This window comes from Callospermophilus lateralis, chromosome 11 (assembly GCF_048772815.1).
Source record: "Callospermophilus lateralis isolate mCalLat2 chromosome 11, mCalLat2.hap1, whole genome shotgun sequence".
Taxonomy (NCBI): Eukaryota; Metazoa; Chordata; class Mammalia; order Rodentia; family Sciuridae; genus Callospermophilus; species Callospermophilus lateralis.
Window position 1 is genome coordinate 63,231,539 of NC_135315.1, and position 14,223 is coordinate 63,245,761.

At 51.0% G+C, this 14,223-nt stretch overlaps 1 protein-coding gene across 5 annotated transcripts in view; it reads right to left on the reverse strand.

Moving 5' to 3' along the window:
* Positions 1-1,301: 1,301 nt before the first annotated feature.
* Positions 1,302-14,223, reverse strand: part of Mprip (myosin phosphatase Rho interacting protein) — a 139,494-nt gene continuing 126,572 nt past the window's right edge. For 3 of the 5 annotated variants that reach the window (XM_076869206.1, XM_076869204.1, XM_076869208.1), the window contains 4 exons: positions 13,515-13,601; positions 12,670-12,832; positions 11,007-11,092; positions 1,302-6,977 (listed from right to left, as the gene is read on the reverse strand). In XM_076869206.1, the coding sequence (XP_076725321.1) occupies positions 6,906-6,977; positions 11,007-11,092; positions 12,670-12,832; positions 13,515-13,601 (408 nt within the window). In that variant the 3' untranslated portion in view covers positions 1,302-6,905. Of the gene's footprint in view, positions 6,978-10,431; positions 10,498-11,006; positions 11,093-12,669; positions 12,833-13,514; positions 13,602-14,223 lie in introns of all 5 variants that reach the window. The other 2 variants (XM_076869207.1, XM_076869205.1) reach the window with 1 other exon arrangement.

The following is a 14,223-nucleotide window of genomic DNA, read 5'->3' on the forward strand; positions in this document are numbered from 1 at the left end:
GTTCAGTGGTAGAGGGCCCCGGGTGCGATCCTCAGTAACCATCCCCTGCAAAATGTGTTAAAAATACAGACACTATATCAGGCCAGTGTCCAAATGCTTTGTTGTGTATATTTGAATGTAAATTTTTTTTAAATAGGCAAAAAGTTATTGAAAAGTCCTAAACAACTGGGATAACACTCTAGAAATAACGGTTTATGTATTTAACTTTCCTTTTGCTAAGTTTTATACATTCCTTAAATTGATTTCTAATTGATAGTCTTTGATTTTTTTCCTATAATATTCTGAACAAAAGTCTTGGATTCCCATACAGTCACTTTCATACCTTTTATTCTAAAGCCTGAAATAAGATTCCAAAAAAAAAAAATTGGTTTATTTTAAATTTGCCATTCAACCAGAACTTTAAAAACATGAAATAGAAGAGAAAAATCAGAGTATATTACAGTAAGGGAGAATTGTTTTGTTAAATTTTGGGTCTGTGTGTTTTGGATCATAATGTAGAATGCATTTCTTTTTTAAAAAAAAAAAAAAACCAAAGGTATGTTTACATTGGAAATGATTAAACAGTATGGGCAGGATGCTGGGTCCCACACTGGTGATCCCAGTGACTCCGGAGGCTGAGGCAAGAGGATCACAAGTTCCAGACCCGCCTCAGCAACTTAGCAAGACTGTCCCCTGGAAAAGTGAGGAGAAGCTGGGGCTTAGCTTGGTGGTAAGATGTCCTGAGTTCAATCCCTAGTACCAAATAAGTAGATAAATAAAAATTTAAAAATGGTACAGCTTGGGGGAATTATGGGACCTTGATTACTGAAGGCGTCATAATAAATATTTCTTATTTTTTAACACCCTGAAAGCTTCTGTGAGGCAATGTACCTTCATTAGATTATAGATGTCAGATATTTTTTCTTATGACTTGTGTGTGAACTTGTCAAATGGATTTTTATGTGAAATCTCCTAATTTTAAAATGCTGAAAACTAGTCTAAAACTTTTGAAAAAAAGTATTTTAAAAAAGCAGGTTATAAAACTTCAAACCGAGGCTGGGGTAGTGACTCAGTGGTAGAGAGCTTGCCTACCACATGTGAGGCACTGGGTTCGATCCTTAGCACCTCATAAAAAATAAATGTTAAAAAAGCAGGTATTTATTAAACAACAACAACAAAAACAAACAAACAAACAAACAAAAAACCCCAGCCCTCTTTAGGAGGTCAGGAAGCTGATGATGGAGTTTTGGCTCAAGACCTACACACACGGTTTGCATTTGCCTTTGCCTGAATCAACACCGCATCACACAGCATGCAAAGGGTGATGCAAAAATAGTTTATTATGATATAGTTTATGTAAAGTTAGGTAGTATTTACAAAATAAAAATGCTCAGCTACTCCATGTTAATCTAGCATGTCACATAAGGGAATAAATATTTTGACAAAGTAACACTTCCAATTAATTAAACATTTGATCACAAACTTTGTTAAGAAAAGTGAGTCTGACGCTAACCACCAGGTCTTGAATCGTGTGGGGAAGAGAGGCAGACTCAGCTCTGTGCAGGACCAGCTCTGGTAGGGAGCAGCCACCTGGGTGCCCAGCCCAGGCCAAGCTGGCTCTGATGGATCTGGCTCATAGGCCCTGGGTCTCTTCTGCACATATTTGTAGTCTGGTGAGCAGGATCGTTTAGTATTAGAAGTGGAACAGCAGGTAAAAGGGCTGTTCTGTGAACGTCCCTCATGTGATTGCTGTAGTGATGAACTGTGGCAGAAGTGGCTTGGTGACTTCTTTCCAGACTTGTCCCACAGACAGAAATTGCCCATGTTTGGTGTCCCAGCTCCTCAGCAGTTGGGCAGGGCACATTTTGTCTTTGACAGCTGACCTGAGATGTGCACCCTGGTAGAAGGGACGTTTGTGAGATGGCTAATCAACTCTTCTAGCTGCTGAGGAGCCACCTGGACATGTTACAGGGTTTCACAGAATCGCCTTAGGAAAACCACACGAATTAATGATTATACTGAATTAATGATTCTGAATCCTAACATTATCAGTAGATAAATCATTAATAGTAAAGGCAACTAAACCCTTTAAAATCCATTTTAATTGAAGTTTTGTGATAGAAACATAACACAAGAGTGAATTTCATGATCTTTATAGTCTAGTCCTAGCTGAAATAAAACTAAACAAGTGATGTAACTAACTTCTAAGGAGGAAAAGAGCCAAGAGCATGCTGACCATAGCAAGCTGCAGGGGGCTGCATGTATCTGATGACAACTGTTTACGGTAACTTCATCTCCTTATGGTGAGCTGGAACTGGGGAAGGCCCCACCCTCACGGAAGCTGCCACCTGTGCTCACCGCTGTGAATCACGACACCGTAGCATCCTCTGATTCCCAACCATCCAATCTCAGCCCTCCTGTGATGGTTTTCCTACCAACTTCACAGAAATACATATTGTAAGATGCGATGCATTCCAAGCTTCATGACCTCCAGAGTTCAATAACCAGGTGGCTGGGGATCCAGATGGCTCAGCTGCTCTGTGCACAGCCCTGGGCACTGTCAGAACCAGGCATGGAGACCTGACAGCCCCCAAGCCCTCAGCCTCACCTCCCTCCAAGGACAGGTCTGGGATTACTAAACAGCCTGCTCAAGACGGCCACCATTTTCCTTTGTCCTTCGGGACTCTGAATGGTTCTGCCAAGAACAGGTGTTCAGAATGCTTTCAGCATTACCTGTGGTTTATCTTTAAGATGCTGTCCATGTTCTCTAAGACCTTCTATGAAATGACCTGGGCTTTTAATAAGATACAGTAACCACTAAATCTTGTTCTCAGGAGGCTGGATAGGGCTCATCGCTGGGCCAAAGCTGTTGTCCTCCCTGTCTTGAAAAGGGATATCTACATAAGATTTTTTAAATGCCATACAAACTTTGTCACAAAAGTCCCTACAGTCACTTCTCAGTAATATTTACACTGCTTGCTCTGGACAATATACAGGAAATTCTGAAAAAAATAAAGGCTGCCAGCAGACCACCCTGGGCAGAGGGCAGCTCCAGACAGCAGTGCGTTGCTCCCCTCCAGTGCCTAAGGTCTCCGCCCCTCCGTGTGCTCAGGTGGGCTCGTCCACTAGCTCCACTGCCCGTCACACTCTTGTAGATAAGCACCCAAGACGTCTGTTCCCACAGGAGCTAAGGTGCAGGGCTGCACTCCCCACGCTGGCTTATGTCCTCTTCCTGCTGAGCCTGGCCCCACCAGTTTTACCAAGTCCCCTTCCAGATGAACTGTGTGCGTGGAAAGTAAAACTTGCTGGGAATTGCCCCCCTGCAGCATGTGGCCCTCCCTGGATACTCATGTGGAGACACAGCAACAGGGACCCCGGGGTGTTCTCTGTGACCGTCCCAGACATTGGGCTGCACAGGGCCCAGGGCTGCTCCCTGGTCTTCAGGAACCAGGAGGGGTAGTGGGAGCAGAGGACACTGACTCTGTTGGTAGGGGGTGTGCCCCCCTGCGTGGACCCCACTTAACCTGCTGGGTGGCCCCGGCCCAGGACCCTGCAGCCACAGCAGGTCAGGAGCTACTTAGCTACCAGCTGTGCGTGCCCAGGCATTTGGGATGAACGGGGCCATGCTCCTTCTAGGCACCTGTCAGGTGGGCAAGTCGGTGCCCTGTCTGCCCCTGTAGGGAAGCAGGTCCTACTCACGTTTCCACCTAAATGTCTTTTAAGCCATCAATTTTGCTTCTTGGCCAGTCTGTCAGGATTCTTTCCAGGCACGTTCTCGGGCTCAATTTTATTCTTTTACAAACTGTGACCACCTCTCCTGAGTTTAGCCCACAGGAGCCGTCTGTCAGCAAGCAGCTGGATCTGAGGCCAGCGTGGGAGCAGACTTTTGCCACACCTGTGGCTCTCTGCCTGGTGTGTGGCCTGTGCTCTGAGCTCTTCTGCCTTTATCTCGCTGCCTCTGGGGAGGATCCACTCTGATGTCAGCTCTGGCTGAAGAAACCCACGGTTCCAACATCCTCCCCACATCCCAGGATGTTCCCATTCCATCCAACCCCAGGCTCCCTCTAGAGTCTCTGCAGCTGAGGCTTCAGCGGTGGCCTCACCTGGCAGGGATCCCTGCCCCAGGGAGGCTGTAGCACCACTGTCCCCTTGTTCAGGTGCCGGGCACCACAGCGGACAACCTGACCAGCAGGAAACGACTCTCCTGTGTGGGCGGGTGCATACGGTGCAGTTCACACAGATGTTCATGAAAGTCGTACAGGAGACAGAGGACTCCCCGTTGAATATGACGTGGCTTGCTCACAGGTGTGAGCAGGTCCCAAGTGAATATTTATAGGAGACCAATCCTCACAGTGAAGTGGGCAGAGTTTACTGTTGCTGGCTGGTGCTGGGAGGGGACTGAGACCCCCAGTCACAACACAGCCCCTGCCACCTGCAGCAGCCCTGAGAAACGGCCCACGCCCACTCCACCTCCACATCCTGCCCCTCCTCCGGAATGCAATGCCCACAGGCAGAGCAAAGACCAGCAGAGGGGCTCCCAGGGCAGACACAGGTGAATGCCAGCCCCAGAGCCCCAGGGGGCATCTGAGCCTGGAAACACGGGAGGCTCAGGAAGAAGTCTCCATTCTCTTCCTTGTTCAGTTCACTTCAGCTGGAGGACAGCCCACTACCTGGACACTCAAGACTTAACCAGCCCGGGCAGCAGTGTGGTGGCAGTTAGGTGCAGGGCCACCATCAGAGGTGTTAGACAGGAGCCAGTGTCCCCCTTCTCTGCTGGCCCAAGTACCAAACCAGACCCGGGGCGGGGAGTGCCGTCTTGGGGTGAGTGTGGGTCTTTGCCATGGGGTCACAGTGACAGGAGTCCAGGTGCCAGCTGCCTCTTCCTGCTCTCACCTCTGACCCCCAGTGTACACTCAAGGTCATGTCCTAGGATTCCTGAGGTCCAGCCTCAAGGGATATAAATAAGTCTAAAAACCAACATGGCCAACCTGCTTTTATACAAAGCACTGTGCTGTCTGAAGGCAGGCAGAGCCCATTTCTACACAGCACTGCGGGGGTTGGGGGAGACTGTCTGCTGGCAGGGTCAGCGGGTACTCAGGGGCTGCAGGGATGGTCACAAAGGAACCACAGTGGAGCAGAAGAAGGTTAGCAGCCCTTAGAGAATGATGTGAAATCATGGCGACCAGAGACCAGGCACAGCATGTCCCCTCGGGGTCCACTGGACACTGTAGAGTTCCTTCTGCACATTCCCAGTCTGAGCAGGATGTAGACAGGTCATGGCCATTTCTCAAGTGCTGCCAATCTGGGGATTTCTGACAAGCTGATTTTAAACAGTTCTAATGTGCTTTTGCTGTTGAAAACATGGACCAGTAGCAAAGGAGTTACAGGTGTGGGTGAGGACTCACTAAGGCTGCGAAAGGGAGGCTCGGGGCCTGTGCAAGCTAGGTGTGTTGCAAACCACACCAACCTAGGCCTCCGTCCTGTTGCCACCCACCAGGGTGGGCCAGAAGGCCTGGAGGAGCTTGTCCATTAACTGAGCAAGGGGATGTCTGCCCTTCACTCCCAAAGCCTCCATCTACCTGGCACCATCCATCCACCTCAAGTACTGGCATGAACGGAAAGCTCCGGCAATGGGGCCAGTGGACAGAGGCATGGCAGGGGAGTAGATGGTGGGGGTCTTGCAGATACAAGACCTCTCAATTCTCCTGCATCACTCCCGTGTGCTGGGGGCTCCTTATCTGCTATGACTTAATGGAATTAATGGTCGTCACAGGAACAGAATGGAAACCCCATGTAAGAAGACTTTCACGAAGTGCTGCAGAATGTTTTGGACAGTTAAAAGGTCCCGTCAGACTCAGAAAAGCAGACTTGTTACCACAGGTTCACTGCAAGCATGCTCTCTGAGAGGCTGGCGTGGCGAGGGGACCCCCAGAGCTCAGGTTCACTACAGTCCTGAGACGCCCTGCTGGGCTGTTCTCATCACTCTGACATCCTCCGCACCCCCGGCTCGACTAACGCGGGGCTCTGCCTCAGCCTCTGCATAAGCTACGGACGGTTTCTTTTCAGGAAACTGAAAAGTGAGCCACTTTCTTCCCTTTGGATGACTCCCTGAGGGAATCCATCACTTTAGCCTGAAGCCCCAGGAAGAGGCGACCAATCCCAGCAGTTAGGAAAAGATCAGGGTGACTCAGAGCAAGGAAGGACAGGTGGAGGAAGGAATGAGAGGGGACGGGGATTTTGTGCAAGATTTAATAAAAAACAAACAAAAATAGGAATGGTTGCTTCCAACATTTTCCAGGTTGTGAAAGGTTTGCCAGGGTCATCTGGGGCGTGGTTCTAAGCTGCATTAGTGGAACAAATACCAAATGCTGTCCTCCTCCCAGGCCAAAAGGCAGCGCATGCAGGCTGCACAGCCCGCAGGGCCTCTTCCTCCAGCAACCAGGCAGGGGAGGCACCTCTGTACGGTCCAGGCCAAACCCGACCATCCAGGTGGCTCCTCTCTGCCCAACAGGACCTGCCCGCCTGGTGGTGCCCGGCCAGTGGGCAGCAGAGCTGGGACAGCAGCCAAGTCCCCATCCTGCACTCTGAGACAGGGCTAGCTTATCAACAGGCCGCTGAGCCTTAATACTGACAGTGAGTGCGGTGGGGCTGTGGAGGGCGTTCTGCTCCGAGGTGTGGGACAGCCCTGCCCGCCCCACTGCTCGAGCTTCACTAATTTCAGATACCATGGAAAAAAAGCTGTGACGGGGACAAGAAGCCAGAGTCAGCACGGCAGGGAGTGTGCGGACAACCCAGACACCAGTCTCTCACGCATCCATACCCACAGTTAATGATGACAATGACAACAAACAAAAGTACGGACAAGAAGCTGCTTGGGTCGTGCCGCCGCCAGCTGGGAAGGGTGTGTCAAGTTGCGTGGGACGCAGCTAGTCTTTCTTCAAGTCCCTGGATTCAAAGAGCTTCAGCCGCTCCTGCACTGTCAGGCCTTCCTTCAGACTCTGGGTGGGGTGCGAGAGGGGGAGACACTGCGTTAGAGGGTGGCGGGCACCAGGCGGACACTGAGGCGTGGGCTTCGGTCAGAGGGTGCAGGTGCGGAGGCAGAGGGTGAGGGGTGGCTCCTGAGATTAGTGGGCATGCTAGGACAAGAAACGGCCCCTGGGGGAGGGTGTTACTGGTGGGGTATGCTTTCCCCTGCAGAAATTTACGCGACTGAAAAAGAGGGAACACACCAAACAAAACAAAAAAACAAAACAAGAGAAACAAGGCCACGTGTTTCGATAGCTTAATTCTGGGCTTAGGGCTCTTTAGACAAGAGCAACCAGACCAACCCAACCAGGGGGAAATGCGCTGTGAGCCAGGTGACTGCCCAGCCGTGGCCCTTCCTGCATATGCACCTGTGCACGTCGGTTCCTCTATGCGTATGAGCCAGGTAACCTTGGGACGTGTGCCCTGCTCTCCTGGGGCATCCTGTGGTACCTGCTGCTGCAGATGCACCCTGGGCATTCCCCAGGCAGAAGCCCGAGGGGATCACCAGATGTTGTGGGGTTTAAGAACATGCCAACATGACCACCGGGAGTTTTGAGAATGCAGAAGCTATACTCTGTTCACATGGGTTCTCGGTGTGTCCAGAGTATGGATATTTGGCTAATCGGGGGACAGGCTGTTTCCTACCTCAGACTTTTCTCAAAGATGTCCTGTTGGATGGCTGGGCCTTGGCTCCGCACTTGCCACATCTCCCCTTTACAAATGGTGTCGGGGGCAGGCTCAGCGCTGCCTGATTCTGCAGGGCTCAATTACTAGAGCTCGAGGGGCAAGGCTGTCCCACCAGGAACAGGAAACTGAGAGCTTGGCCTCGACTCACATCCACATGACTACACCAGTTTTAGTCCAAATGCTGGGCGGTGTGACACTGCCTCCCGGGACCCTAGCCCCTGGCAGCTCCAGCAATAGGGAGGCTCATCGGACAGCCTGACATTTCCTGAGGTCTGGAGCCCAGCTTCACTCAGAACAGCTCTGAGCATCTGTTCTGCACTCGGGACTTGTGTATATGAAATAAGTGAATAAACACCCACACATGCCTACAGTGTCTGGGGCCACTTCTGAGCCCAAGAGTAGCTCCAGACACTCTAGGCATTTGAGTGTGTAGCAGTCAGGCTCCTAGAGATGCTGGGCAGAGGTGTGACCATGACCCAGGCAGGTGGCCTGGCGTGAACGCCCCTGAGGCAGACCTCTGCAGGATGCGAGGGCCGTGTGGCATTGCCAGGCCTGCTCCTTTCTGGCTGAGAACTTTCTTTAGGATTTAAATGAACTTGTGAGTCCGAGATTCACAAGAACAGGAGTGTTTGGCTTCTGGAACTGCTCCTGTGTGCATGGTGGACGCTCCCAAGGGACACAGCTGGTTGTAGCAGGCTCTACACAGTACCCAAGGTTTCCCCTTGTACACTTGGGACAGGGCAGTTTGGGGTCAGAGAAGGCTGTGATCACTACAGTTCTAAGGGCAGGAAGTAGGCCAAAGCCCTGGACTGCCCCTTACACCCTGGAGATGGCCTTCCCTCCAAGGCTTCTGGATTCTTCTCCTGGGTGCTTCTCAGCCTGAAGACAGGGCCCTAAGTGAACTAGTGCCTGCCAGGTCTCAAGGGATCACTAGCTCTTTTTGGGGCTCATCCCCCTTCCTGATTAGTCTCTTCAATCCACTCTGAGGTTACCACAGACGTGGGCCCCCATGAGAACACCATGGACAGAATTCTCTCTGCCCTTGATCTGAGAAAGAATGGTGCCGCTGTTGAGTTGGTTTGCTGTAATTCACAGGCATGAGACTCACTATCTTTCTGAGTGAAGTAGGAAGTAAAGACAACATGCATGGAAGGTGCCAAGACTGCACCAGGGGGCACCAAGGCCCTGTCTCTGGCCCCCGTCACTCCTCTTTTCTTGGGGGCTTGGAGGGGGTCTCCACATGCACTCAGGGAAAGCAAGGTCGAAGTGCCTCAGAGGCCAGCCCTACTGCAACACTCAGTGTCCCAAAGGATGTCTACAAGTCTCCGTCTTTCTGCTGGGGCCCACGGGACTGCCCTGTGTACCACGGGCCTCTTACACTGGAACCTGGCCATGCCAAACAGGAATTGAAAAAACACTTGGTAAGATTTACCCTGTGTCTACTCTACCCTTTCCTAGTCCCTCTCAGAGTCTGAGCTGGCCCTGGCGGCCCAGATAGTCTTCCGTGGGTTTCCATAAAGGTCTTCATGTTCCACCTTTGCTTTAGTGACTTCCCAATGCTCGGCCTGACCGAGCACACAGCACTATAAAGACCCACTCTGTATAGCCCTGTCTGTCTTAATGTCACTGCAGGGAGTCATGCATGTGCAGGGACACCCTGCAGCACAGTTTCCTTGTACTCCCCTCCCCCTAAATGTCCCCAAATGTCATTTCTAGGCCCAAATGCATCAGGGAGCTCCAAGCTCATTCAGGAAATGCTGACAAGTGGCAGCTTGAGTCCAGCCTCAGAGAGGAACACAAACATCATGAGCCAAAAAAATAATAAGCTTCCTTCTACTAAACTAAACTTCATGTTTAAGGAGAAAAGCCCCAGATTTTCAATCAAGCCTAAACCATATTTGGGTAGAAAAACAAGATCAATCCAACTAGGAAAAAACCCTCGAGTCTCTTAATACTCTTCTTAAGGCAGACACAATTCACTCAAGCTTCAAGGCTGATGTCCTTTGGCCACCAGAATGCTCCAGAAGGTTGGGGGGCTCATTAGCAGCAGGAGCTGGTGACCACACACGCTCCACTGTGTCCCCTGCTCATGCTAACAGGCAGCACTTCTTGTCAGGGCCGCCCCGCCTCCTCGTGTTGGGACAGCACTTCCCTGTGTGGTGCCGGGGAGGGGCTTTGGTTTAATGTGCTGGCAATAGTCATGTATCTTGCGTGCAGCTGTGAGGTTCCTGTGAACCACTTCCCCAGGTGCTGCCACAGCCCTAAAGGACAGGGAGGCTGAGAAGGGCTGTGGAGAATGGGGCAGCAGGGGGCACTGGATGACAGGGAGGTTGGGCCATGCTCTCAGTAGGAAGGTGAGGTCTCCAGCGAGGGCAGACACTGCTTGCCAGGGGCAGTGGGCATCTGTCAGCTCTATTTCTTGACAGGGGGCAGGAAGGGTTTGTTTGGGGTGGGGGTGTGTGAGCTAGGCACCGTGCATGAACCGTCCAGCATGCATTGACACCTGCCTGCCAGGCTCGGGGGCACGTCGGGCAGGGTCAGCTCTGAAGGGGTTAGAGTGCGAGTCAGCGCCCCCAAACAGGGTGCAGAAACCTCCTGTGGATTTTGTATGTGCTTGCTGGAGCAGGATGAATTAAAATTAAGGAACAACGACACAGGCGTGTGCTATGGAGGTGTGAGCAGTGCATGCAGAGAGCCACCCCTGCATGGGCAGGTGGGCAGTGGTGAGAGGTGGTTTACCTACACGACAGGGGACCTGGAAGCGGGCGCGAGTCAGTTATCCCATGAGACCTGCTCAATTACGGACTGTCAGGGGAAAAAGCAAAAATGAGACACACACACACACAATAAATCCTAAATGCAATATGCTGGCCAGACCCCTCCACCCTCCTTTCCCCAGAGACAGACGAGCACCAGACTCTGGGGAGCACACTGAAGGCTGGCTGCTGTGCTGAAGCAGGGTGGGTGGCTTTGTCTCTCAAAGGCAGGTGGCATCAGTATTACAACGGGGACATATAAGGAATAACACAGACAGCACTGACACAAGGATGTGCTGGGGTGAAGCCCAGCCTCGAGCTAAGACACTAAAACATTCTATCCCCTGCTTCTTGCAGCCTTGGCCTCTTGGCGTTGCTGCCTGATGGTAGTTCATGAAAGAGACATGAAGCTTAACCAGCCCAGCAGGTGGCTGTGTAGGTGGGCTGGCTGCAGGACCCAGGGATTCTGTGCTGGCACCATGGTAGGCTTGGCCTTGGTCCTTGCTTCTCTCCCCAGTGCCCTTCAGTCCCACCCAACGAGGGCTAGGCACAACTCACCTTGGACCTAATGCTTCTGAGCTGCCGGGTGACACAGGATCTGTCTTTCTTCAGGAAGTCAGGGTTGCTTTTAGATTTCATTATGTCTGAAGAAACAAAGAGACCCATCCATTACCTTTTGTTTTCTGAACCTTCTGGAACCAGACTGAATGTTTAAAAGCTTCCAAGTTCACTCTCGCAGAGAACACCTTGATATTTCCTTGAACAGCTCTCCGCAAGAACATAAAGTCCACAACCATAACACACAGTAGGCTTTTTATGAATACCATAAGGCACGAGAACCTGGGAAGAGTAAGCTGGTTCCTGCAAGGGCTTTAGCTGCGCAAGTGCTGAGGGCTGTGTACTCTCAGCAGGAGACTGGGTCTCCTGCTCCTGGCAGATCAGCTGGTCCCAAGATTTGTTCATTCTCAGCCTCCTCCTAATGACACAGGACCATCACAAAAAAAGGTAAGGCCAGGTTTTTCTCATGACCTGCCCCCACTGAGACAAAGTCTACTCCTACACATGCAAAATGGACACACTGGTCATATACCTACACACCTTCTGCACATGGAGTTTTTTAATTTTTACTAAATACGTTTATGTCATAACTCTTTCAATGTCATAACAAAAATATCTACCTGGCCTCTTTTAAGATCTGCAGGTCTAGCCAGTTGTGATGGAAATCCTGTAGTCTCTGCTATTTGAGAGGCTGAGGTAGGCTCCAGGCCAGCCCCAGCAACTTAGCAAGACACTGTCTCAAAATCAACTCCTGGAGGATGCAGTTCAGAGGCAGAAAAGCTCTGAACTACTGGGTTCAATCCAGTCCTGCGAAGTGGCTGTGTCTAGCATGAACAGCCCTCCATCTGTGCCTTATGGCAACTGCTATTTCCAGCCCAGTAACCTGCTTGTTTTTTCAAAGTCATCTTGATAGGTCAAAGGTGTGCCTGCACTCACCTGATTCTAGGACTTCCCCTCTCCCTGGGCCCTGGACACCTTAGCTGCCTCCTCAGAAGCAATCACTGTCATCATTTCATTGCCCTCCAGAGTTGGTCTATGGCTTGATTTTAGATTTTGCCATGATGACCTTCTAGAAAGTATGGCCATTTGTCCCCTCACTGGCAACGCACATGACATTTCTTCCAAGTATATGTCAATACTGCCATTGTAATATTCTGTGGCTGGCTGATAGAAGAAATCATTATTATTTTTTTGTAGGGTTTTTAAAAGGTCAACATGAAGGTCAAGTGAAGTCATGGATTATCTGATCATGCTTGACAAGATGTAGTTCTTCAGCTTCTCTGTAATCTGCGTCACAGAGCCACCAGCATGCCTTCAGTCAACAATGAAAGGGGTCAGTCCTGCTGTTCACCTAAGAAGCAAAAAGGGGTTTCCTCTCCTGCCCCACCTGGGGCCATTACAGATTTTATGATATAACCCTCAGTCCAAGCATCTAGCAAGAGCTTCTAGCCAGTTGCCGAGTTCTGCAGGAAACAGAGAAACCAGACTCCTCATCACTATGGAGTTGTCACTGCCAGGGCAGCAGCTCCTCAAGGAGTGGCCGGTGTGCAGGGCAGGGGAGGAGGGTGGACACGCAGCCCCTGCGCCTGTGCTCCAGTCCCGAGGAGATGCAGGTCTACACCAAGCCCAGGAAAGCCCCATGAACAGTCACCACAGGACTCACCATATCCTGCCACAGCAGGGCTCTCGGGGGACTTTTCTCCCAGTGCTTCTGTAGCTGCTTTCAGCTGCTCTTTCAACTTGCTGATGTCGCAGTCTGCCTTGGCCTTTGCGATGCTGAGCTCTGTGTAGATATCTTTGTATTTGTCACTGGCATACTTCTTGTCCTAAGGAGAAAGCAGACGAAGCTAACGGTAGTTACGACCAGGGGGAGGAGGCTCCCGTGGAACCCTGGTCTGTCCCCATCAGGGCTGAAACACTGTGGGAGAGCTGGCTGTGGGCCTGAGGCCTGGTCCTTGCTCCTCCGTAGGACAGAACATGTGGATCTGTCTGCCAGAGACAGGAACTGAACATAAAAGGAAAGAAACAGGGCCTGTGAACCCAGGTCTGGCACTCTGCATCTGCACATGTGTGAGAATCGCCAGGTCCCGTGAGTGCAGAGTGTGGCCTTGACTGCCCAGCATCTTACCTCTGGGGCTTAAGTCAGGAAAGCCCCCATCTTGGATTTTCTAAGTGACTGGAACTGCCACCAAGGATTCTATCACAGGAGTAGAGGGGGGTGGGCCTGATCCAGCTATGAATGGCAGGTGGGGCCTTGCCTCACCCCAAGAACATTCCCCTAGGTGTCACCGTTCTGATGAACCACAAGGAAACAGAAGTGACCACAGCTCCAGGGCCGGGCCAGGCTGGCCGCTGACTTCCCCAGCACCTGTTTGCAGGCTGATGTTTTAAAAGAACTTGACTGAGAAACTGTGACCTCACAAAAGCGAAATCTAGCCTAGAGTGGCTGGTGCTGAGCCACAGGGATGCAGCCTGCCCCAGTCCCACCAGCGGCAGCGTGACTCTTACCCTCAGTGCTGTCTGGAGCTCATCCTTGAGAGAGCTGATCTCCTGTTTCAGGTACTGTATTTCTGATTCCTTTACCCGCAACAAGACCTACAATGAGAGAAATCAGGGACTGGCATTCAGGAGCCAGGGAACCTCCAAGGTGTCGCACGCACAAACTGAGAGGTGAGAAGATAGCCCTCCACACACCAGGGAGCAGGACAACCATGCCCACCTCAGAGAATTTCATATTACTCAAAAATTCACCTGACATGAAGACACAGAAGAGGGGGAAAAAACCCACTGCATTCCCTTCCACGTCCCAAGAACCTCAGCTCAGCCTGGGAAGGCCAAGAACTATTGCTGCCAACTTACTCATCTCCTGAGACCAGCACTCAGGCTTAGGAAATGCTATTTCTGTAGAAATTTCTACCAGACTCATTCAGTGCTCATTATGGGAAGCATTTTTAAGATGCAATTATCATCTAATAGAGAAAAACCCATATACCTTCCTAAGAGGACACTGTAATACACCAGAATCAGTTACTGTGATTTAACAAGCACTCCTGGCTCCTAAGAAGTGGAGTGTAACAGAACCTCAGGCCACAGCACTCATGTAGCTATAAAATGGGTCACTTTATGTGGCCAGTGATTGTGGTGAGATAGAGAGAGGGTGGGGCTGGAGGCAGGTGGAAGGAAGGTGGGGTTGAACATCCCCCCAGCCTCTCAAGGT